Below are 25090 nucleotides of genomic sequence, written 5' to 3'. Positions count from 1 at the left end.
CACTCTGAGCCTATCTGGTGTTTCTCCAGTCACAAAGTAGAGAGGAAGGTTATGTCATTATTTAAATGCAAATGATTATTTTGATGGAGTCGAAATTATTTAAAACCATGAAATAGACACAATCTCCATGAAAGGTTGTAAAACAGTGTATATATGGAGAGTTGTGTGACAGAGTAATATGTGATTGGCTTAGCAAACTCGGACCAAACATGCCCCAGCAAACAAGACATTATTCCATATTATAAGGCAAAATTTTGTATGTGTATGTATACTTAATGCCCGAGTGGATATTAAATCCATAGGTGGATAAAGGCCAAAGAATTCCTCTAGAAAAAAAGTTTTTCCAGGTTGATTGTATCTTGAAAGAGGCTGCCAAAGCTAATTGCCTTCGGGAGAGTGCTAGAAACTTGATTTTGTGCACAACGGTTTTGTTGTGCTAAATCAGACTGGGCCATGTTCAGCATTTGCACAATTCTGTGTTGCATTTAAAAACAGCTTCATTTTTTTACTATGCATCTATTTTCAATGTTGAACTGATTTTGCTTCATTTTGTATGTTTTTTATTTTTTTCCTTTACCATTCCCCCTTTAAAGTCGATTTATGTACCACACGCCTTGGCATTCAAGAGATCATATTCGTCAAAGGTAGTGTCTCCATTCCCAGTAGTTGGCCATTGTTGCATGTATATCCCTATATTAACCCATTGAATATGTAGCTACCCATCACATGTACACTAACATCACAACATTGATTGTGCATGCGTGAGATGTTAGCAGACATGGGCAGCAAAATCTGTGTAGAGGTTGTCTACCAAAAATGCATTGAGCTCCAAACTGTCTGACGTGTTAGAATGCATGCCACTATTAGTGCCCAGCAATGCACCACGGTACAGAGAAATGTGGATGATCTTTGAGCTTCAGAACAAATGGGGTTGGTAGGGAGTTAAATATATATATTATTTTTTTATATACTTAGAACATAGTAGTGGATTGTCACTCCTTCTTTCAAAATTATTGTTCAAAATATTTGAGTTCATTAAATCTCAGTGAAATTCTGTATCAAGCTAAAATCAAGATAGAAGTTGCATTTCTGTTTTAGAAATGTTGCTGCTTTCTGAAGTCATTATTGGCCTTATTGATAGTCACAACAGCATTAAGTAGGATAGGAAAGTCATGCTGTCTCTAACTTTCCAGCAAAGTGTTGACTTCTTGGAGCTTTAATAATGGTGCTTGCTGATCATCAATTTGAGGAGTTTTTAGTAGAGCTATGGTCCAACCATATAAACCTGTGCTCACTGAGAACGATAAAACACAGATAGTGTGGTCAGCACGGCAGTACAATAACTAGACAAAGGAAATTTCATGGTGGGCCTGTATTAATGTTTTGTCCTTAAACTTAACTATCAGTGTGGAAGATATTTCCAGAAGTGGAAGACATCTGTGGTCAGCTATCTCATAAAGGCTACATGCATGTATGTAGGAAGAGATTTCTTCTCTTCCCTGTAGTTCATTTAATGCAATTGTGGAGTTTCTTTGACTCTCTAAAGGTGACGAGAGGAAGCACACCTAGATTACAACAAACTGACTAGTATACCTGAAAAGATACTAAACTTCATTTCAGTACAATCAAAAATTTAGACTTAGATATTTTTCAAACCAGTTCACTTGGGAGAAAAGGAGGAGTATCTTTCTATCTCATTTTAGCCTTTCTCATTTTGGATTACTTCTGGTGCTATATAATAGTCTAGTTTTAGTTAAGGTGTTGGTTGATCTGTTTTATACCAGACAGTTTTGTGGCATTGTTCTTGAGATGGGATTTTCCCTCTCACACCAGAACACCATTCTGCTTTCAAATGTCTTTTTGCCTTCTTGATTCAGAGGAAAATTGCACAAATTTACACAGGTAATCATTACCAGTTATATCAGTGTAACTTCCAAATACAGATATTTTATATCCAGAATGAAATGGTTTCTATGAAGAGAGCAGAATACCAATATAACCACACGTGTCTATATTAATCTCTTAGTTTATTCTGCTGTAACTGTTCATGTAGACATGTCTTTATTTTCTAAAATGAAATCAAGGTGACCCCCTTATTAGGTACTCATTGACTTAATTAAGTCCATTTGGTTAAATCTGTTCAGAAATAGGTTAAATATGGATTTGATCATTGTGGAGAGGTTGCACATAACAACAGAAGACTGAAATGGGACATCATATAAAATCACAGCTTTGCAATTGGCTTATGTGCTTTTTCACTCCTGATTTGACCCTGAAATTGTTGCTCACTGCACCGTGAACACCTTTGCCTACAGAAGCTTGACTTATGACACAGCTATGACAAAGACAGAACACCTCCCTTCTGCGGTTTTGGAAAAGAAAATCATTTTCCCTCCCCCATTAGCTCTGGGCATGGAAATAAAGTCTGCTGTTTTTCCTTCCTCTCCTCCAGAGAGCCTACACAGAAGAGGAACTGAATGCTAAGCTGACCCGACGAGTACAGAAAGCTGCCCGCAGACAAGCCAAGCAAGAAGAGCTCAAGAGGTTACATAGAGCTCAGGTAGTGTCTCACAGTCTTCTTGTTATGGCAGGAAACCCTATTTGAAGGCACCATGATCCTGACATTCCATTGGGTGTGTCAGAAGAGGCTCCAGAGCCAGAATTCCCTCTAGTTCTACATGGTTGCCTCTGCTCCTACTTTCTCCGTAAAATTTCGTGCAATCTCTCAGACATGGGAAAAAATTGTTGTAACCTGTCAAGGTAGTTGAACAGCAAGAAAAATGACAAATGAGAGCATAAGACCTTCCTACCTGGAGATGAATATGGTACCATTCACTGAATGAAAGAGCTGTAGTCAGATAATATCAGTGACTGCTTTCCTAAATTATGCTGGTAGGTGAAGTGTTACCAACTAAACTTTAATTCACAAAAGAATCTGCTGGAACTGTTTATAGGAGATGGGTTTTGTTTAAAACTTGAGGAAGGGGATCAGCTGACTGAATGGCAACACCTTTCACTTAGCATTTAGGAGGGGGATTTCAGTTGTAATAAATAAGTGAGTATCCAGGTGTCTGTAAAACGAGATACTAGGATGCAGAGATGGCGGTGTCCTCACTGGAGGGACTGTGATACTAGCTTTCAAGCCATTGTGTTGTTGGATGCAAATACTTGGTTTTCAAACAGCTAATTTGACTGAAGTTGAGTTGGTGCTGGGTATGTGCTGCAAACAGAGCAGGAGAATTACTGTTGATAAACTCATTTCTTTTCTCAACAGATCATCCAGCGGCAGCTTGAACAAGTGGAAGAGAAGCAGAGACAGCTAGAGGAGAGAGGGGTTGCTGTGGAGAAGGCCCTTCGAGGAGAAGCAGGTATCCAGCAGAGCTTGGTTTGCTTTTTAATGTTTTTTTTTTTATCAAATGCTTGTACAGTAGTCCATCGGTGCTTGGATTTTAGAGGCATTTGGACCATTGTAGCCTAGAATTAGAGTCCAATATGAATTCATTCCCCCTTTTTTTCTCTTCCTGAGGCCTTGTTGTTCTTGTATTTCCTCTAATCCTTGGATCTTTCTAATGGCAGAGACTTAGTTTGCTTGTCTTTGCCAAAGACTCAGGAAGTAATCCTCCAATTATTAATAATGGATGTCTGACTGTTTTTTACATATTATTGGATTTTACAGCTAGAAAATTACAGGGGGTTCCTAGCTGCAATTCACAGCTTTCAAAGTAAAAGAACCCCATTTGTACATGAAGAAAATAACTGAATTTGTGTGTGCTTTCTCTATTGTGTTGGATTACTAAGGTAGTGTCCTTACAAGGGACCATCACAGAACATCTTCCTCACTGCACAGCCCAGCACACTGGTTGCTTCAGACAAAGTTGTGCAGAGCAGAAATGCAAACATAAAAGGTATCCATGTCAAGCTGTTAAATGAATGTAATCTGTATTTGTAATTAAACTAAATGAGTTTTACCTGATCTGGCAAAACATGAGTGGAGGAGTACTTGGTTGAGGTAATGCTAATAGTAGTGTAATGATCTGGAAAAATAAGAGTCCTTTAATTGCATGGAGTCAAATATCCAGCAGGCAAATGCAGTGTGCATGTATCTGATAGGATTATGCCCAGGATTATGCACCTGATTACAAAGACCAGAGATCAGTAGTGGTAACAGTGGAACAGATTGGAAGAATGATTTGGCTTGTTGCTTGGACTTAAGAGTGACCATTATGCCTGTGAAGATGGTGTAAGATTAAGCAGTGAAGGTTCACCAAAGGAAAAGTGTTGAGATTCCTTTCCAATTACTTCACCAAGTTTAGTTGTGTTTGCTGCTCCATGAAGGCATGCTAAAGCAGCAGATCTGAATAGTTACCAAAGCAAGTAAGTTCTGCAAGTATGGAAAACAGTCTTGATGGCTGGAGTGGTATTGTGATCCGACTGGGTTTTTAATATGTGGGTTCAAGAAGTACCCTTGTGTAAAAACTCTTTCTCTGTGGTAGTGCCACCTTCCTTATGCAGTGTATTTCTCTGTAGTCCCACTCTATTTGCTGGCCTGCCAGTTACTGTGCTTACTAACACCTCTTCTTATTTCTAATTCCTCTTTTCCTTCCATGTCTGGAAGTCTGCCTTGAGTAGTCAGCTGCTAAATGGCATTCATGTAGGACATATCAGCACAAGCTGGAAATCTGAGAGAACATCCTTCAAAATGCCAAAAAAAAAGGTTCAGATCAAGAATAAGAGTTGGTATTTTGTATGGAAGGCTGCAGACTTAAACCTTTGCATAATACCTTACTCTCAGCTCTCCCAAAATGGAAGCAGTCTTAGATGAGTTTCTGTATTTGTGGATTTCCTAGCGAAATTATGAAATTGTAGGTCATTCTTTGTGAAATGAACCTCTTTTCTTCAGGAAGCCTGTAACGTGTGCTTTACTCTTGATTACAGAGGGCTTAACTCCATTTTAAAGAATTCACAAGCTCCAATTGTTTAGTTATATCTTGAGATTAACAAGAAACACATTTTGATGGGGAAAAAAAATAATTTTATATATATATATGTATGTATGTATATATAAAGCATAGCCTTTTTTAACTGAAGATTAAAAATAAATTCCATTCTTCACCACTCTTGCTTACATATTTCACGTAAGTTTGCAATAAAATAGCAGAAATTCTTGTTGTTTAAAGTATGTGACATCACATCCTGTAAGTGCAATTAATTTCTGCCTCCAATACCATTAATTATTCAGGAGGGCAGAATAATTTTCTTCTCAACTGCATTGCCTGGGTATTGACCTAACAGTGACCACTCATTCAGCAGTACTGAAGTGTGAAGATGTGGTGCCATACCCCTATCTCTGATAAGTTTTTCTTAATGAAACCGCGTAAACAAAAGCTAAACAAAACAGGAAGGTCAATGTTGTTATCTGGGAAAAAAATAATCCTTTTAATATACTTGTACAAGTGGGAGAAAGAGGAGGGTGGGAAGTATGCCCCCCAATGCACATACTCCATCTCCACAAAAGGACAGGGATTGCAAGATGGGGTCGAAGTAATTCCTGTCCTTTAGAGGGCCACCAGTGTTAACTTGGAGTGGGTTATTCAGCTTCCCTCCCTGTAGGGAGAGAACAAATCACTCACTGACTAAACATTTAAACAGCAAGTTTTGGAAGTATTAGTAGAACAAAAAAAGATAGTCTGGGTAAGGATTTGTTTGCTTAGAATAATTTTGCTTTTATTTTCCATCCATTTTGTATCTAGTCCTAGATCTTTGAAAATCCTGACTGAAGAAACAATTTTGTATTTCGTAATGATTCTTTTTCTTTTGTAGAAAGAGAGGAACAAGGCCTCTGAGTTACTTTCCAAAGTCTCTTACCATCTTTCAGCATGTTTCCTGTTAGTCATCTTTCAGGTTTTTTTTGTGTAGAGGTCTTTCATTAACTTAATTGTTCATGTCTCCGACCTCTTGACCTTTTCCCACCTTTATAGGAGTGTATCTTTCAGTTAGACTAGTGAGAACAAAAAAAGATATTCTGGGTAAGGATTTGTTTGCTTAGAATAATTTTGCTTTTATTTTCCATCCATTTTGTATCAGCCTTAGTAGGTGATTTATACCAAGCAGAATAGTCACAGCAATGTCCTGTGAGTTTACAGTTTAGATCCTAGCAATAGAGCAAACAGTTCAGTACTATTTCCAGAAGTGACAGTCCTTATCTGATTGTTGTCAGACTGAAATATTCTGTATGATGATGCTAGCAGGTCACTGTCAACTTTAATTTTGACAAAGTAATTGCACCTTTCTCTATAACTTCTTTTCTTCTTTTTTAAATTGGCTCAGCCTCAGGGAACGTGCAGCTGGCCTCCTGTTCTTTAAGAAGCTGTGAATGCTCAACCTAACATTTCGTTTCTGATTCAGAAAATAATCTCACACTGTATGATTACTCAATTGCCTTAATTGTTCTCTCCTAATATCTTTGAAGATCTCACCCTTTGGCAGTCGCTTTTGTAGTAAGAATGAATGATCTGAAATGGAAGCTCTATGTAAGGTGGCAAGTTTGTCATATACAAGGTGGGCCAAGCTTTTGTCATTTGTATTTTTTTCTTCCCTTTTTGTTTTTATTTTTCTTTTGCATCGTGGCATTTCACTGCCAAGGTAAAGTAAGATAATCTCAGGAAAAAAGTATCCCATTTTTCTGCAGAATCCCAGGAGACAGCTGGAATGGGCTCACTATTAAAGTAACACTGCTTTGTATTATAGTGCATTCGCCTGTCTGGACATTATTACGACTTTTCAATTATTACCTTGAAAAACATGTAAACTTGGAAATTTCTTGAACCTTTTTCTTCTTCTCCCTTGTTCTCCTTTAGCACAAACTTTGATACTCATTTTTAAGATGTCTTGTACTGACAGTTTGATACTGAAAAATTTAAGAGCAACCTCTTGACATCAAGTGAATCATATGCAGTGAGAAACAGTGCTCTCAGTACTCCCATGTCTCTTCCCCAAAGAATAATTATACAGTGCTAGACTCACGGTGTACCTGACTCTAGCAGCTGTGGACAGGCTTGTCTCTGTTTCACACCCTCTTATGTTCTTCTCTCACATAGGTACTGCAATAGCAGAAACCCTTTTTGCCACACTTCTGCGTTTGCCATTTGTGTCGGCACTCAGTCAGTGCCTTTCACTTGTGTTCTCTACATACACATCCTCCTCACACTCACCTCCAAGAAGTCAATCCTTGTACCTTTCTTGCAGCTGAGCTAAACAGTTACGAAAACAACAAGAATAGCTCTGTTTTTCTCAGCAGGAACAGGGAAAACATCAGTGTCAAGTGCTGGTGCAGACTGAGAGAGTGAAGCGTCTGTGTAAACTTCTTGATTTTTCTCCATGGATATCCATGCCTGCCTGCTGGGAATTTTCTCCTCATCTTCCCACTATATTTTTGTGATACATATATGTGCGTGTGTACATATATGTATATAGACAAAGATGTAATTTTATATGTATTATATATGTGCAAACGTACATAGATGCATGTTTCTTGTTGTTCTGTCTTCGTTTCTGTCTGCCTGTATGTCTTTTTTTCTCACAGATTGCTTTGATTGTGTGGGGCTAGGGTGGGTATCTGACTCAATAACTCTGTCTTCACCGATTCCTTGTTATAGACTATTGGGGAGAGTCTTATTACAGTGACCTCATCGACTTGCATCTGGGTGGTATGTATAGCTGAACCTCTCGCTGACACTAACCCTGCTGACAGTCCTTCCCACCCCTCCCTTCACCTACTTCTCCCATCCTTGGCTCACAATCGAGAAGAAACAGTCCTTGCACATGAACGGCAGAACCCCTTTTGCAGCTCAAGGAGGGGAAGTCCTGGCATACTTCACAAGCCATGTGTAAAGCTCCTTGTATTTTCTATATTGATAATTATTTCAGAATTTATATACAGTTTTCACTCCAGCCACCTTCCCTGCTAGAAGTGGCCATTCTGACTTTTGTTTCTCCTTTGAGAAGTCCAATTCTACCATCCTAATCTTCAGGAAAATATATTAATGCAAAGGGAACAGCAGATCTGGCCAACTCCCGAGAGCTACAGCACTCTAAAGGATTATTTATGCCTTTGCCTCCCTTTTCTCCTTCTGAGGCTCTTTTGCTCTTTTCAAAGAGTGTTTTGATGAGCTCACAAGAAATGCATCCTCAAGGCACTTTGGAAGCAGTGTAGATGGCAGATTTCGTATTTCTTGGGTTGTCTTATTGTAGGCTAGGAAGAGAATCTACAAGTAGAGTTGCAGTCAATTTTGGTGCAATCTATTGTTTCCAGTCACCTCCATTTGCACCATTACACAGCTACTAAGCTTGCTATGTTATTTTATTTTTTGTATTTCATTTAAGTGACAAACATACTAGAGTTTAGCTCTTTTTTTCCTTGCTTGATGATTATAATGTGATTGACACTCTGTACTGTGATTCTTCATTTCTTTAATTAATGTTACTTTTAGCTCTTTTTTTTCTCACGTTACAATTATAATGTGGTCATCAGTTTCTGCACTGTGGTTCTCCATTTCCTTAATTAATACCACTTCCTGAATCCTGTAGTAGGCGGATAACTTCTGCTTTGTAAATGGTGCTAGTTTAACGTTTGTCCCTCTTGAAAATTAAAATTAGTTAACGTAAATCTATTCTTACAAAGTGAACAAATCTGTCAGTGGATCCAAGAGAAGGCAAACCCTGCTAGGTTGCTTTGCCATCTGAGAGTCTTTCATTTCTTTTGTCATCTGAATATGAAGTTGCTTGATTAAACTGTACTTTAGTTGATGGGCCGCACTGCATCCAGCTCAGCAGGATGAAGGGTCCACATGCTCCAGACCTGACCCAAGATAGATCCCTGGAGGTCTTCCCTCTGGTTTTACTGTTTTCTGCATTTGCACCTTCAGATGAAATCATGCCCAAGCTTTTAATTCTCATTTTTTCTCCTCCTCCAAGGGAAGGCTAACCCACAAAATACCTGCTTGCAGCTCTTTGTTGGGATTTACTCAAAATTGCCTTGTTGTTTAAGAAAAGCCAACTAGAATCAAGTTTCAAAATGGAAGACTTTTTTTAATTCTTATTAGACCTGATTTGTTGCCCAGTTGGGCCCTGCTGGTAATTTTGGTGAGATAGTCCTCCACAAACTATGAAGCTTCTTACACTGCTCAGTCCCACCGGCATTCTTTCCTGAGGTATCTTCTGCAAAGAGGCTTTGAAATCCTCTTCCTAGGTGTGCCCAGACCCACATGAATATGAAATGGGAGCTGTAAAAGGGTTGATGCTGAATTATTCCTAACAGATCCCTTTCCCCATCTAATGCTATTTCCACTAGACCTTTCCCTCCTCCCCATCCTTCTTCTCCCAATGCCTCATTAGAGACAGCAGTCCCAGCAAAATCACTGATGGTGGCTTTAAAAAAAGCAAAATAATCTTTACTTAAAGGGACACTGTCACTTAAAAATTACTGTTGCAGAAAATCTCAAATAATAAAAAAAATGAATTTACATTTCGTATTTTTTGCTTTTTCCATTTCTCTGAGCTGAAATTGTCACTCTAGAGTAGTCATTTTGGGGCTTCTATTGTAAGATGCTTTTATTTATGTGGCCACTTAGTCATTTGGACTCCAAGCAGTTAGAGACAATGTTGATATTAAAAAGAAAAAAAAAAAAAAAAAAAGGCCGGTACACTTTAAAACATATCATTCTGCTCATGTCAAAAATACCTTTCCCTGAAGAAACTTAAAAAAAAATAAAAAAAATAAAAAAAAAATAAAAAGCATTGGGCAGTATCCCTTTAAATGCACTGAGCCAGTAGAGCCTGCTGAGTATGTGGCTTTATAATTTAGTTTTGTTGTCTCTTGAATTTGCTTTTTATTTGCTTTGAGGGCTGCCAGAACACTTTTGCCAGAGGGGATACATTGCTGTGCTGATACTTGTCACTATTCAGCGGCTGATTTAGAGCTTGGATCTCAAAGTAATGTGTCTGTGCAGGCTGCTGCATCTGGGTGGAGTGCTGTTAAACCCCGTGGGGCTGTGTGGTCCTGCTGAGCACTGTAAGCATTGTGGGTTAATTATTCTCCAGATAATTTGTGTCTCTGAGGCACGGGCATAGCTCTGAGTCATGATGTCAGAAGAAAGATAAGCAGAAATACATTGCAGAGTTATCTGTAACTTGGTAATTATTTCCAAGTGATTAGGACATTACTTTAATCTGGATTTTCTTTATATTAATAAGAATTACGTTTCATTTAGTGGTTACAGGCTACACAACAACAACAACTTCTGTAAGGTGTGGTAACTCTTGATCTTCTGGTCAAGTTCCAGTTTACAGGATTACGGCTTGCTACCTTGGCTACCCATGTTGCTTTACTCAAATGTCATAATCCTCTCTTCCTGTTCTAAAATACCATGTACTGTTGCTCTAAAGCAGATTTTTCATTTCATACTTCAGGTGGTCACATTTCAGTTCTGAGTAGTTTTTCCGATGTATACATGCAGCTTTGTTAAAAGAACTTTACAAAAGTGGCTAAGTCAACTGAAATTAAGATTGTGTGTTATGTGGAATTATCAACAGATTTATAACCTTAAGATCCACTGCAGAAAAATCTGCCACTTACCCTTAAGCAGTACCTGATAGCAAAACTAGGATGTCATCTCTGTAGATCCTCATGGAGAGGAAATGGGACATGGTCAGTGGATTTCACAGGTGTTTGCTGGCAGCTGTGGAATGGTGAGATTTGAAAGCATGGATTCTGAGTCATGCACTGGAAGGATACAGTACCCTGGGATACACACTTTGTCCATTTTAATCACTTTCCAGGCGATCTTTGTCCTAATCTCATCTTTTTCCACCCAAAGCTTCTTACACCACTTCCATTTTCATTCTCAGTTTGTTTCTGCTTCTCGGGCATTTAATTTTAATCCCTGTCTTTTTGACAAAGAAATCCTAATGTTTACCCTTCAGACCTCCTGTTCTTCCCCACTACTTGTTCCTGGTCTTCTACCCCTTGTGTTCCCACTGACTCAGGCCACCAGATTCAATCCCTACCAATGGCTTTCTCACAAAATTTTTGAGTTCTTCTCCCTTTTCTACCATTATTCTTTCTCTGGACAACCCTAGGTCATAACCCTTCTTGAATCAGTCTTCTTCTAGCCCTTACCTATTTTCCCCTCTCCTCTCTGCCTCTTTTCTTTAGCAGTTAGCGTTCTTAATCTCTTTGCCCAATTAGTCTCAGCCTCAGATCTTCCTTTCCCACCAGTTCCTTGTTCCAGTTTAGCTCACTGTCTGACTCTGGAAGACAACTTTGTTGTTCCCTCTGTGTTCAAATGGACGACTTCATTTTCCTTGCACCCAGGAGGGAGTCACTGGGGGTGCAGGCCCAGACTCCAGTCGTGCTTTCCTCTTGGTTGGAGTCAGGAAGAAGGCTGGTATGTTTGACAGTGTTGATTTCAGACATTTGTTCTTTCTTGACAAGGTTCTGCTGAACATTGGGTAAACATGAAAAAAGAGAAGTTGTGTTTTTAAAAATTTTTCATACTTTGTTCGAAGTACAGTGTCCCAGAATTCACTTTTTATTAGCTTATTTAAAATACTGTGTCTTCAGGTCTAGTGGGATGCAGAGGACTTCTATGCAATCATTTGCACGTTCTGCTCCAGCTATTGCTTTTCCAGGTTTCTTTTCAATTTTCGTTTCCCCACTCTCTTCTGCTGATTAAAGACAGTATTCAGTTTGCATGGCAATGCAGTGGTCCATGAATTTTGCCCAGGTTTCTTAGAATGATTGTATTTCAGAGCACATTCTTATCGACATGGTTTTAGTAAACTGCTGTCAAACACCTCAAGTGATGTACTTCTGGGATACTTGTCAGAATCCTTTCCCTCAATTCTATAATGCCTATAATTGTGTGGCTGTTACTCTGCAAGAGGTGGCTTTCTGTGTTCATGCTCTTTTATAACAATGTCACTAAAGCTTTATTTTTCAGCACTTCAATTTCTTACCATGAACAATTTCTGAAAGATGGGAAAGCATGTATTTCCTGTTACTACCACAGTTTGCCTGATCTCTGTTTAACTGATCTGTGTTATAAGTACTGAGATAAAATTAGAGTTCTTCATCTGCTGTTAAGTGGCATATGGGAGTTGTTTGTAGAATAAGAATTTATAAAGTGTCATGCTCTTGCCTTATAAGGCCAAGTGCTAGCATAGCAGTGCATGAGAATGGAAATTAGCCTCAGAGCTGGGTTTCCTAACCAGTGTTGCCATATGCTGATTTCTGAACTGCCCTGGTTAGTTCACAGATAGTCATACAGAAATTGAAGCCTCCTGGATGCAAATTTTGCAAAGAATATGATCCCATTTGGTTTGTGGTACATCTGCTGAAGTAATTGTGATTTGTGTTGACTCACCAATTCTCGGGAATTGCTGCAGCTCTCATATTGTAGGATTTCTGCAAACAAAGAATGGGGAGCTGTACCTTAAGGATAACAGTATCTGCCACCCTAAACTTTCTGATTTGCTTTCCTCTTCCCAATTGATCATTTTTACTACAGTCCCAATACGAAGGAGTATTGTGTAGCTACAGCAGAACAGGAGAAAACCATTCTTAAGTACTGATGTTTAAACAACAGGAAAATAAAATGAAGACCAGAGTCCAGTGTAGCTTGTGCAACAAAGAACAACACAGAGTGAAAAGGAAGGAATATCTTCATGGTTGCTATAAAATTTCTCTTCCTTGTTTTGGAGAGGCTTAGGAGCTCTGGCATTTATTCTTGGATTAGCTCCTGATTTCCATCAATTCATGGTTGGACTGGATGTTCTTGGAGGTCTTTTCCAACCTTAGAGATTCTATGTCTCAGCCAAGTCTGCGGTCTCTCAAGTGTGCTGTGGCAAACAAAGTCTTTCTTGTCATGGCTGTGTGAACTCAGAAAGATCTGGGGAGCGCTATTTGCAGAGGCAAGATAATTCCTGTCAAATCATTGATGGGATGTGGCTGTCTTCCTGTGCATCCTTTTGAATTCCTCTGCTTGCCATCTTTGTTTCTTGAGGCTGCTGACCTCTGCTTTGAAGGTTTCACGGTGAAGTAGGCCTGGAACAAATGCCATCGGCAGGGCAGCACACAGCTTATAGTGCTGTGGATAAAGACCTATGATGCCTGACCTAGCCTGTATTTTTTTTTTTTGTGATAGGGGACACGTTAACAGAATCATTATTTTCGTTGTTGTTTTTTAATTTGCTTGAAAAGAAGAGGGTTTTTTTCCACTTGTCCATGACTCTGTGATCAGGAAAGTTCTCTTGCAGTGATGATGATGTTTTTAATTTAATGGGCTCATGAGCTGGTGATTTCACTAACTAGTAATGAGAAGGCTGTGATGTCTACTGTGGGTTTACTGATGGCTTTGGGGGAAGTAAGAAGGCATACAAGGATTTACTGGGTCTAATCAAACGAGTGAGAAAGGCAAGGAAGATGAAACAGTGTAGTCTTTTTATAGTAGTCAGTGAGGTGCTTGGCTCTTCTCGAGAGTGTGTTTAGATATAAATGTTCACAGTGAGAACTTGTGCTGTGTAGGCAGGAATGTGAGTGATCTGATGATACATTCACTGTCTATACATGTATCAATGTACATTAGTAAAACCTTTTTCATTCATCAAGTGATCTTTTTTCTACTTTTCTGTTTCTGAAACATTTAAGAGGCCTCTTCTTGAAAAAGTTCATCTGAAAGGGTAGTGAAATATGTGACATGGAACACACTTCAATACTTGTTACTGTTGTTGAAAAATCTTTATCCTTTCAGGAAATATTACAAAATATTTTTCCTCTTAAAATCAGAAAGCTCCCATTTCAGTCTGCTTAGGGCATCTGTACCACCTGCGTTGAAACTTGTGTTAGCAAGTTTGGGGAGGCAGTTTTCATCATTATCACCTTAGAGAAAATTTTAAAAGTATGCTTAAAATTCTACTATGTTATATGTTTTGCAATACTTGTGAGTTTGGATTCTACCACATTCTAGGTCTTAATAATTGGTACAGTTTTCACAGCTTTAGAGAACAATAAGAGGTAAGTTTCAGGCTGCATTTCACTCTGCTCTTGCTGTTTAGGACCTCCAGGAAATAGGGAACACTTCAGAGGCTTGTTAATCATCATAGATTGATGGAAGTTGTTTCCAGAGCAATGTAACAATTGTGTAACCTGTGTTCACTAATGCAACTATAATTTGCAACTGGAATATTTGGAAAATATCTTAATAGTGCAGGTTATATTCATTACCTTAATGAAGAGCAATATTAATATTTCCAGTAGCAAGCGTATAGGTAGTATAGACTTCGTAACTCGATTCAAGGACATTATTCTTAGACAAGAGTGGAGAGGATTATATTTCTGTTAAAAAATAGGACTACTAATGCCAAAGGAAGAAAACATGATGTGGAAGGGTGTCTACACTATTGTCTTCTGCTGTGTAAGACCTATGGCTTTTTACTAGAGACCAAAGGTGGTATCTCTTCCTAGGATGTGACACTTTGTTTACTGATGACAAAAGTTAATAGTTTGTGGCCATTGTTGCAATGAATGGCATTTTCAATACCAGGTATTTATTTTAAGATCAAATATGGCAAATTCGGAATTCCTCACTAAATCTGTAACTCCGTAGTTTGAAATTCAGAAATGTAACTGTGTTTAAGTCAGGAATATCACCCTACCCCCTAAAATTCTGAATGAAATCTCAAACCCTGAGAAATTGAAGTGGATTCTTCCATATAGTTAAATATCTATTTCCCGATCCCCAAAAAGAACTGGTAGGCCATGAATTAGAGCTTATATGGTGAAAGATCGATGTTGAATAAGGTAGGATATGAAACAAAAAATGTAATGGGCATAACGCACTACATGCTCTACTTTCTATGGAAGTTTCTTCACAGAGGATAGCCTGTATGTTTCATTGTTTTGGGGACTTGTTTTTGCTTTTGTAACCTAAATTTGTGAAATGGCAATCCCAGGAAAAGCAGCCCTAGCATTTTTCATTTTAAGTGAAGAAGCTGGAAGACCGAATAACTAGAATTAAGGTTCTGGTACTGTCAACTTATGTTGGTATGGTGCTTTATCTGTAACTGTCATGTGGCCAACTGTGGAACCTCTCCTAATGTTGCCCCTTCCTGCCCCCAGTGCAGAGGTTTCTTCCTGTCTGAGAAAGCCTTGCTGCTCAGACACAGGCTTTGAAGCCGATGTGCTCTCCCTCTCACTCCAGTGCGTCCTCCATGTGCTGTTTTAGTTCTGTGATGGTCCCTTCTAAAGCTCTCCCAGATTGCTGCTAGTCTAGAGTTATGTAAAGCTTTCTCTAAACCGTATGTATCAAACTGCTGGCTTCTCCACTTTACGAATTACTCTTACCATATTATTGTTCTGGAGCTTTCTTTTCCCAAATAGAATGCCTCCCATTCATAAATGAGGTTCTTCACTGAGAAGTGTTTTAGTTTGCTGGCTTTGATATTTCAGGCTCATCACCTCCTTAGTGCATTTGTTGTCCTGTAACTACTAAAGTGGCACCAGTTATTTTCTACTATTTATCTCTGCAATGTTAAGTACAGCTGAAGAGCAGATTGTAAGTGTTGAAGCAGCTGAACCATTGTAGAGATGAGACATGTTTGTCCTTCGTTGAGTGATTGTGATGATGGAAAATATTCAATAAGTCACTGATGTAACAGGACTTGTAAGCTTTGTGAAATGAGAATGTCAAGGGACAGCTTTAAATTCACCATTTTATCTATGCAGTGCCCTTAGGTGATCGTTCCCACCACAGAAACTGACATGAATTATTTTTTTATCCACGTAAAAGCTGATTCTCCTCTAAGCACCCAACCCAGTACATGTACTCACCATGCTTGACACGGCAGATCCTGGCAGATGGGTTCCACGTGAATCAGATTCTCCCTGTGATGTTCCCTACCTGAAGGAATTATTTTGCATTTAAAAGGATGCTTTTTCCATCGGTGGATGCTGCCACGGTGATAAGAGCATGGCCTGATAAAGCCATAAGGTGGGCTGGCTGTTTACAGCTGGAGTCTTATGCATGCAGGCGAGACTTTTTGTAACCCTGCTTGAAATTTGAGATTTATCAGCAGGAGTTAAATATTTATCTCTGCTCGTCCTGACATCTTGTTCACAAACTTTTCAGTTAAAGACCATGTGATTGGAAATTTATGTTAGGAAAAAGTCAGCAATAACCTCCTGTCTAGGAATTGTACAGCTTGTAAGCGTTCACTGATACTCAGCCTACCTCTTATCTGTTATCTGTGCTTGCTAGAGGCATTATTCATCTGTAGACTGTTCCCTTGTTTCTGCTTCTCCATTTCTCGTATTTTTTCTTTTCTTCTTGTGTTTCCTTCCTTTCTCACTCTTACGCTTTTTGTCCTTTGCTTGTCTTTTATTTCATCCCTTTCCTCTCTTCCGTTCCACTTCCAACTTCCTTTTCCTCTCCTGCCTCTTCCTCTTCCTCGTTTGGTCCTATTGAAGTTGAGCCCAATGGCGGGACACCACGTCGTAGACCTCTCTCCTTCTGCCCTTGCTGTGCCCACGAAGGTAACGTAACCTCACATGCTCCCTGTTCTCCTTGACCACAGCTGGGTTGTCACAGCAGCACTAGTCAGCTAGTGACCACAGGGTCCCCAGCCTTTTCTTACTGTTTCCCCAAACCATCCTTCTCAGTAGCAACCTGATAACCAGCTTTGTGGGCCTATGACAAGTTACTAAAGGTACAGTATCCCTTTTGTTAGTCCCAGCTGTGCTATGGCGGGCATGGTGGAGCGGTGGTGGGAGCAGTAACATCACACTCAAAAGTTTCTGTTTGCATTTGCTGGCTTTGATTTCTCCATTCCTCCTGAGAGGTATTTGGAAGGTGGGGTAAGGGAAGAAAATTTGCTTCCTTAAATTGCCTTTTAATTAATTTACATGGATTAAAGGAATACTGTGTCTTTTTAAAGGACTGGTTTGCAAGACTTCCGTGAACTTTAAAAGTAAACAAACCTTGAGTTAGACTAGTTTTCCCTCATCTGTCTTGCTGAGTGAGTTCTTTAACTGTCTCAAATGGAGTTTGCCGTAGAGTTTCCATTGCCAAGGCATGGGGGAAGGGTGCCGTTTGTGTGTTCATGGTGTAATTTTGCTAACCACTTACTTTGCTTTCCATGGTACTCCTTCATGTCAGTTGTCAGTGCTCTCTCTCCAATCCTACCATTCTTCCTCTGCTCGTTGGCTGTTTAAAAATACTTAATATATTCCATAGGTCAGTAGTGCTGTGTTTTTGGCTTTTTCTTAGAGGCATTTGTTTTCTGTACATCCTGGCATTGGAAGGGACAGGGAGACTTCCCAGTGTTTTCATGCGCCACTGCACTGGACATCTGCATGTACCGTCTCCCTCTCCTGCCGCCATATGGGCATATTGTGCAGAGATGCTCAGAAAGGAGTGCTTGGAAATGAGCAACACACTGATATCAAGCCCAGAGAGCTGGAAGCTCTTAGGGTTGTACAGCTGGGTCTGATATTTCCCAAGGGTCTGCTCTGTCAATTTTTCAAAGGCAGATGTTCTCAGACTAAGTTGCAGTTCAATGGAATTGTAGGCCTGTTTTTACTTCACTCCAGTGCAGCAATTCTCTGAGATCAGAAGGATGAAGTCAGGTCACAGACCTGACCATTAATAGTCATTAATGTGATATTTGTGTAGTCTTTCCTAGAGTTTAAATAGCAAGCTTGCTGCATGATTATTTTTGGAATCAAAATGACTAATTAATTGGTTTTGCTCTTGGTGTAGATAGTATGTAGCCTTAATAACAAACTTAGGGCTGTTAGTTACTTTAGAATGCCAACCATACGTGGCAGGAAATGCTGTAGGGCTCACTTTGAGGCCATACTCTTGCCTCCGTTTCTGTGCATGTAGGTGAGTTGCCAAGGTTCTTGATGGCGTTGGGTAAGATCAAGGCACTCATCTGCAGATAATTCAAAGTGAATTCAGTGGCCCAAAACAAGAGACTGCCAGGAGGAATTTTCCTGGTAAGCTCTTGTGTTTGGTAAAAATCTACAAAAGGGTTTGGGAACAGAATTCTGCAGTTTATTCTAGGTAATTTCTGACAGATGTGAGATTGATCAGTGTTCTACTGCATCAATTTATGAATTGGTTTAAAAAATAAATACCAACCAAGAAATACCATGGCCCAAGATTTTTTTTGCTTCCACTTTCACATTAGCAAATGTGTCTGGGGGTTCTCTCTTTCTTTCTGGTGCTGATGTGCAATACAGCAGAAGTAGTTTCTGTGCTTACTGTGCACAGGGGCTTGTCAGGGTGGATAGATGCGTGTGGCTAGGAGGAGCAGTCAAAAACACTCATTTAGCTATTGAAAAAAGATGAGATGTTAACGATTGAGGATGTGCAATTGGAGAAAATAAGATGTAGAGTGGCAATTGAATCTATTTCTGATGAGCATACACTTAAGTAGCTGGCATGAGGAATTATAAAGCTCTTCTAATGAAAGGAAAAGTGAAATACAGAAGTGTGGGCTTTCTGCAGTAAATGTGAGGAAGAAACAAGCAATCACAAGAAAATCAGAAAGCGAAAAATAATAATAAAAATCAGACTCCAAAGACAAGAGAATCCTTTTGGAGATGACTTCCACTCTTTTGTGTGCTCGAGGCAAACTGAATGGACCCTGCTTGGGAGTGCTCTGGCAGCATCTTGCTCGGCTTTCTTTGCACATTTTGCCCCATTGTTGTTTTTGCCATTTGGGCTTGTAAGGATTGTGTAGCATTTTGCCTCAATCTTACCAAGTTTCTTCTTTGCAGGCATGGGAAAGAAGGATGATCCCAAGCTGATGCAAGAATGGTTCAAGCTGGTGCAGGAGAAGAATGCCTTGGTTCGCTATGAGTCCGAACTGATGATCTTGTAAGTCAATGTGCAAACTTCGAAAGAGGGATTATTTTATAAATAGCAGTGGAAGATCTGTCAGTACTGTCTTCCCTATAGTGCCTGAAAGTCAGCAGTCTTACAGTTTGATTCTTGGCTGAAATAGGGATCAAACTTTCAGAAGAGTACAAGAACTATTTGCACGTGTGCAGTAAGGATATTTGTTCAGTTCTGAGTCCTTTCCAAGCTCTTCTTGGATAAAACACAGCATATTACTGAGTGACGAAGAAATAATGAATGGCTTCTAAGTGTAGCCAAACTGCTTAATTCTGTTACCTTTGTCATATGGCCCCTCTTCTCTGCCTGCAGTGGGACTCCAGTGCTCCTCATTTGGGCTCACATGACAGATTTTTTTCCTGTAAAAAATCTGTGAGCTTTCTTAGTTCCCGTGGTGCAAATTCACTGGAATTAGTTTCTGAGTACAGCAGCTGACCTGAGCAGTGTGGAAGCTTGGTGTCTTTTGGTGCCTTTGTCAGAAAAGCCTCAAGATGTTGTCTGCATTGGAATCTGAAATGGCAATGCCCTGGCATGACCTTAGTTGTTAAGTAATTTGTCTTTAGAGTGGCAAATCGCACATAACATTGAGGTAAGGTAAGATTTTACAGTGACTGCAGCTTTGCTTGTTCCCAGTGTTTCACACTGTTTTAATCTTTAAAAATCTAGTTCCATACATCAGTTATCTTTAAAGTTGTTCTAAAACAGATTGAGAAAATGCATAGCAGATATCTACAAGGGGAGAAAAAATTGAGAACAGACATGGAGCAATTGTACAGAGTATTTGAATACATCCAGAACTTGAACTTCTGGTGTGTTTCCTTTCCAGTGCACGGGAGCTAGAACTGGAAGACAGGCAGAGTCGATTACAACAGGAACTCCGGGAGAGGATGGCAGTGGAAGGTGAGAGCAATAAAGATTACCTCGTAGTTTGTATGCGCATATTTCTAGTCTTGAGTGTGCTAACAGTTTTTGATATCTCTGTAGATCATCTAAAGACAGACGAGGAGCTTTCAGAGGAAAAGAGGATCCTGAATGAGATGCTAGAAGTAGTAGAGCAGAGAGATTCTCTCGTGGCTCTCCTTGAGGAGCAACGGCTTCGAGAAAAAGAGGAAGACAAGGACCTGGAGGCAGTCATGCTTTCCAAAGGATTTAGCTTGAACTGGTCCTGAGCTCGATACATTTACCTCTGCTGGTTTGTGTTCTCCAGTTGGCTTACCCTGAGTTCGCCAGAATTACATGGATAGGAAGATGTTGAAGGGGAAATCTCCGAAGGGTCCGACAGCATGCAGCAATTCGGTTTGAAGCACTCAGAAGCCTTTTGATAAGTGTATTGGTTCCAGAAGCTTAAGTTTTACATGTCTGCAAGCCATGTTGAAGATAATGAGTGGAATCTGTGGAGTCTCCTTGAAGTTCAGTACAATTGACTGCGTTTTACTTTTTGTTTGGTAGCAGGGAGAGGAATAATCCATGTGTGGGGAAGGAGGTTAAGGGAAGAAGTACCTTAACTAATCTGGATTTATGGCGGTCCATTCCTTTCCCATTTTTACTACAACAGTCCTAACAAAAGGGAGGGAAGCAACAACCCTCTCTGGAAAACCACAGCAGCCTGTAGCAACCAGTTTGGTGGAATCAGCTATCCAGGAGTGCTCCAGAAGCCCAGGGCAGCACCTTCTTTGCTTTAGTCTTCCTCCCCACCAAAGAAATTTATAGTTGGTCATTATGCATGGATATGAAGAAATATGAGACAGAGGAGATACTACTAGTTATGCGTGATGGAACTCTCTGCCTCACGGTTTGTAAAGAGATTTGGGCATCAGAAGACTCACTCCCTATCACTGTCTCCTAAGTCGTTATTGTTGGGGAAGAAGGGGAGAAGAAGAGATGGAAGATGCCCTTCTGCTTTGCTACACACTGGAGAGACAGCTGCTGCTGGCCTTTATCTTCTTGGCCACAGCTCAGAGGCTGATGGGCTTCTTCGTTCTGTTTTTATTGTGACTGTTTTGACACTGGAAAAACTGACTGTGGGACAGTGTTGAGTGTGCGCTGGGGCAGGGGGTGTTACCAAGCAGCATTCCCTGGCTGTTCAGCTCCTAAAAGGGAGAAGCCCTTAAGTGACTGAAACCACCATTAAGACTTTTCAGTGTTTTTATTTTTTCCTCTATATTTTGTTTTTGCACATTGGAAACGAAGCTTAAGACCTGCCTGGGCCCTCAGTCACTTTGACCCTTTTATGTCGATTAACTTATTTTTTTAATACTTGAAAGAAAATTCATTTTTGTATCTTTTAGGAAAAAAAAAAAAAAAAAAGGATGAGTGATAGGAGTGTGTGCCTGCTGCATCCTACAACTTCCACTTCTAAATTACTGGATGTTGTTACCTGTGGCTATTTATTAGTGTTCTTATAATAATTTTAATGTTACACATATTCGAGGGGGAATGGGGGAGTGTTTTAACTCTATTAGAGGAAGGCACTACTGCAGATTGGTCCCTCTTTCAGAGCAAGGGCAGTCTTTATGGACCCCATGGACGCATCCTGCCCTAGCAAGATTTCCTTTATGATAAAATCCTGCACACTTGTGGAGTTGTAAGAATCTATTTTGTGTTCCTAGCATACTTTTCTTCTGCATCCCAAAAATCCCTCTGTTGGACTAATAAACCTATAATTTATTTAAATTTAAAATTTTTATAATGAGAAAGCCAAAAATGTAAGGCAGAAATATCCCATGTGTCCCTTTCTCACTGAAAGATGGGACCTTCATACTCCTGAAATACAGCTAGAGGGACTTTCATGAAAACAAAAATAGCACATTTCCTGTTGCTTCCTGTTGGAAGAAGCTCCTTTTGGCTCAGCTGGTGAAGCTGCTGCTTTTAAGCTAGGAGGGTACTCATTATAATTGTATGTTAAATAATGCGCAGGTCATGCACTTAGCAATTCAGCACCATCCACTGTTTAACAGATTCAGGAGCATCCTTAACTTGTTGCACAGAGCTGAAATAGCACTGTGTGTTGGGTCTGTGTCCCATCCTTAATGTAATGTGTCAAGAAGTTGTTTTTAATTCGTTTTTGTTTTTCCCCTTGAGTTGTTTCCTATTTTCTTTTCGCGTTAAGGAAGTACTAAGCCTGCTCTCCAGTGTCTTTGGAAAGGTGTTCCATTCCCAAGCATATTCATACAGCATGGTGGCTCTTTCAGCTTGAACATACACTGTTGGTGCAAGATGCCCAAGCAGGGCTGAACATCCTTTAATTCTTTGCCCCAGGATAAATGTTAATATGGTTTCTCGCTGTTGACTCTCTGCCTCCTTCAGAGAGGCCAGCAGTCTATAACCTGAGGTCACCTCTGATGGATGAATATATCTCATGCCGAGGAAGAATGGGTAGGATGGTCTCCAAGGTCTGTGAGCAGGACTGATTGCTAACTACGGAAACTTGTTTTTTATACTTCAGGAGTTTCCTCCTTTCTCCTCTTTACCATTGTCATTTAAGGCATTAGAAATTAAACACATGCTGTGAAACAAAGCAGGTGGGCAGCTTCAGAGCAACTTAGTAACTATGCATGTTAGAAAGTCTTACCCCTATACCAACCTCACTGGACAAAATTCTTGAGGAGTGTTGGCCTACAACCAGGATTCGGTTAGCAGAGTACTCCCTGTTTTCCAGTGCAGAGGCCAGCTATAGGAGTCAAACTAGTGGTGGTAGTAGGTTACATAGTCTGCATGAGGGGCTAGTGGAACCTGCAGAGGAGAGAAGAAAGAGAGAACCTCAGCAATTTACAGTAAACTGTCCTGTGCAGAGAATCAGCCTCAGTCCCTTTTGTAGTGTATATGGACCATATTTAACTTTTAACAAAAGATCGCTGAATGTGAGCTGTATAAAGAAGACATACCAGGTTAGTACCTATCCCTTTCCATGCTGGGGGACATGGGCCAGATTTTTTCACTGCCTGAGTCATATCACTTGAGGGTGTAATGCCCTACTGCAGGGGAAAAATGCATATCCTACAACTGAACTCCCTGAGTTGTGCTGAAGTCCTCCAGCACGTGGAATGAAAGTGGAGACCTAACATCGCGCACACAATTAATTGAAAGTACATGAAAGGAAACCTTAAAAGGCCTTTTTATATCAAATGGTTTTAAAAGGCACAACTTGTATTTGCTGTTCAGTTGCACTTTAAGAATATAACTTACATACCAGATACTGGGTTTTTTTACTGTCTGAATATTTTTAATTCAAACTTTGTATTTTTAAAGCTAAAGAAGGCTCTTGTGATCACAAGATCCCTTATTTGTATCAGAATCCAAGTAGGATGTTCTAGCTTCTTGTGCTATCCAGGTGCAAAGCAGCATGTGTATTCAATGACGTGTCCATCATGCACGTGAAGGAAGTGAGAAGGCCCTCAGCTTCTGAGAATTAGGCATGCAAAGGTATCTGCTTGTATGCCCCTATGAGACGGTCCCCATACCAGGGGCTGGCTCCTTCCTCCGTGTCATGGGAGGAGCGCAAAGCTCAGAACCTAACCCACCCTTGTTTCCAAATGGGCACGCTGAGGATGTGGCAAGCACTTCAGTCCCCTAAGGGGAAAGGAGGAGGTGATATCACCTCCTGGAAACACCCAGGAAGCAAGTAAGGATGGGGGAGTGAAGACTGCCAAAACACCCAATCTGCTGTTTTCACAGTACAAATACATTTTTTTTCCCAACTGTTCCTTTTACGTCTTTTCACTTAAGCTCACAAGTGGCTGTAAAATCCTGAGCTTCAGAGAACTATGCATGGGGAGATGACAAGAGCATCTTTCAGCTCCAACTTCCAGACATGCTCCTTTTTTTTTTTTTCAGCTAACCAAAACCCCATGGTCTCGCTAGGGCATGATACAAACTGCGTTGCTAAACATATTTTCAAGCAAACTACAAGTTTTAAAAGTCTGTGCTACTCTCTGTCTCTGCATTTTATGTAAATATTTGTTTGTATGTAAAGACACCAGTGGATCCATGGGTTACCCCTGCGGTCAAGAACCTGAGTTTGTGCAATGCCTAGGCCTCTGTTAGAACACGGTGCTTGCATAGAGCTAGTCACCACATTTGTGTGCACTCTGGTGGTTTTTAATATTTTTATACATCCTAATCCTGAACATTATGAAGTATTATAAGTGGTCTAGACTGCATGATCTAGAGCAGCCAGCATTTCTATTTTCTTAGCAGCTGTTCCTAAAATTTTCACAGCTACACCTTGTTTGGTTAACATTCTTTTAAAATGAGTTTTCAATTAAATGTTTACACCAAGCGCCAGCAGACTAGAAAGGTGTTGCATTATAAAATCTCCTGAGTACAAACTGAAAAGCCACAATATGGCTGTATGGGAATTTAAATCATCACTGTCTGCAATAAAGAGAACTCTAAAGCATACTAATAACCAGCTTGTACATAGTTGGTGGAGGGAGATCGCCTGCTCTTGACTGTTGCAAAGTAACAGAGATTAGAAGCTTTCCAAATGCCTCCACTTTTGGATTGCTCTCAGTACTGCTATAGACAGGGTAGCAGGCAGATGAGAATGTCATTGAAAGTAGGTGTGGAGGATGCCAAGTTCTGATGGCATTACAGTAATTTAAATATTCTCTGTATCTGCGTGTGCATGCGTGCGTGTGTGTGAAGTCTGTTCCAGGTGAAGGGATATGCCTTGGCATCTTCCCTTTTGAATGAGAGTGATCTCTGATATTCAGATTGTTCAAGGCTTTTATGGTTGGCATGTATGGAGTGTTAACAGAAAAGCGTATATACCCTACTTGTTAAACAACAACAACAACAAAAAACACCAGAACTGTTCCAGCCTCTTTTCTGTTTGGTTGTTTTATCATTTGTTTTTATGCACACTTGCTTTGTTGGTGTTGAGATTTTAGCACCTCAGATGGCCAACTGAACTAAAAGAAAAAAAGAAAAAAAATAAAGTCATTAATTATTTTTTCTTTTTGTTCGTGGAGTTACCGTTTGTTTCCCATGCATCCACTCCCACAGCTGATGAGGAAGTCAGGAGCTGGAGGAAGGTGATCTTGAGATAAAAGGCCAGGTGTTCCACGGCTCCACTTCAGCTTTTTTTTGTTATTGTTGGAACACTGAGCCCATCTGAATTATCTGAAATAAAA

General features: G+C 40.0%; 1 protein-coding gene across 14 annotated transcripts in view; it reads left to right on the top strand.

Moving 5' to 3' along the window:
- MICAL3 (microtubule associated monooxygenase, calponin and LIM domain containing 3) overlaps window positions 1-24913 on the top strand; it is a 155753-nt gene extending 130840 nt beyond the window's left edge. For 9 of the 14 annotated variants that reach the window (XM_085230526.1, XM_085230521.1, XM_085230515.1 and 6 more), the window contains 7 exons: window positions 594-644; window positions 2453-2560; window positions 3275-3368; window positions 16523-16588; window positions 18839-18938; window positions 19783-19856; window positions 19941-24913. In XM_085230526.1, coding sequence (XP_085086652.1) covers window positions 594-644; window positions 2453-2560; window positions 3275-3368; window positions 16523-16588; window positions 18839-18938; window positions 19783-19856; window positions 19941-20125 — 678 coding nt within the window. In that variant the 3' untranslated portion in view covers window positions 20126-24913. Of the gene's footprint in view, window positions 1-593; window positions 645-2452; window positions 2561-3274; window positions 3369-7655; window positions 7707-16522; window positions 16589-18838; window positions 18939-19782; window positions 19857-19940 lie in introns of all 14 variants that reach the window. The other 5 variants (XM_085230538.1, XM_085230470.1, XM_085230532.1 and 2 more) reach the window with 4 other exon arrangements.
- Window positions 24914-25090: the final 177 nt, after the last annotated feature.

The sequence above is a fragment of the Meleagris gallopavo genome, chromosome 1 (genome assembly GCF_905368555.1).
Source record: "Meleagris gallopavo chromosome 1, MGAL_WU_HG_1.1, whole genome shotgun sequence".
NCBI classification, from domain to species: domain Eukaryota; kingdom Metazoa; phylum Chordata; class Aves; order Galliformes; family Phasianidae; genus Meleagris; species Meleagris gallopavo.
The sequence above is the reverse complement of the archived record's forward strand: the minus strand, read 5'-3'. Positions and strand labels throughout refer to the sequence as shown.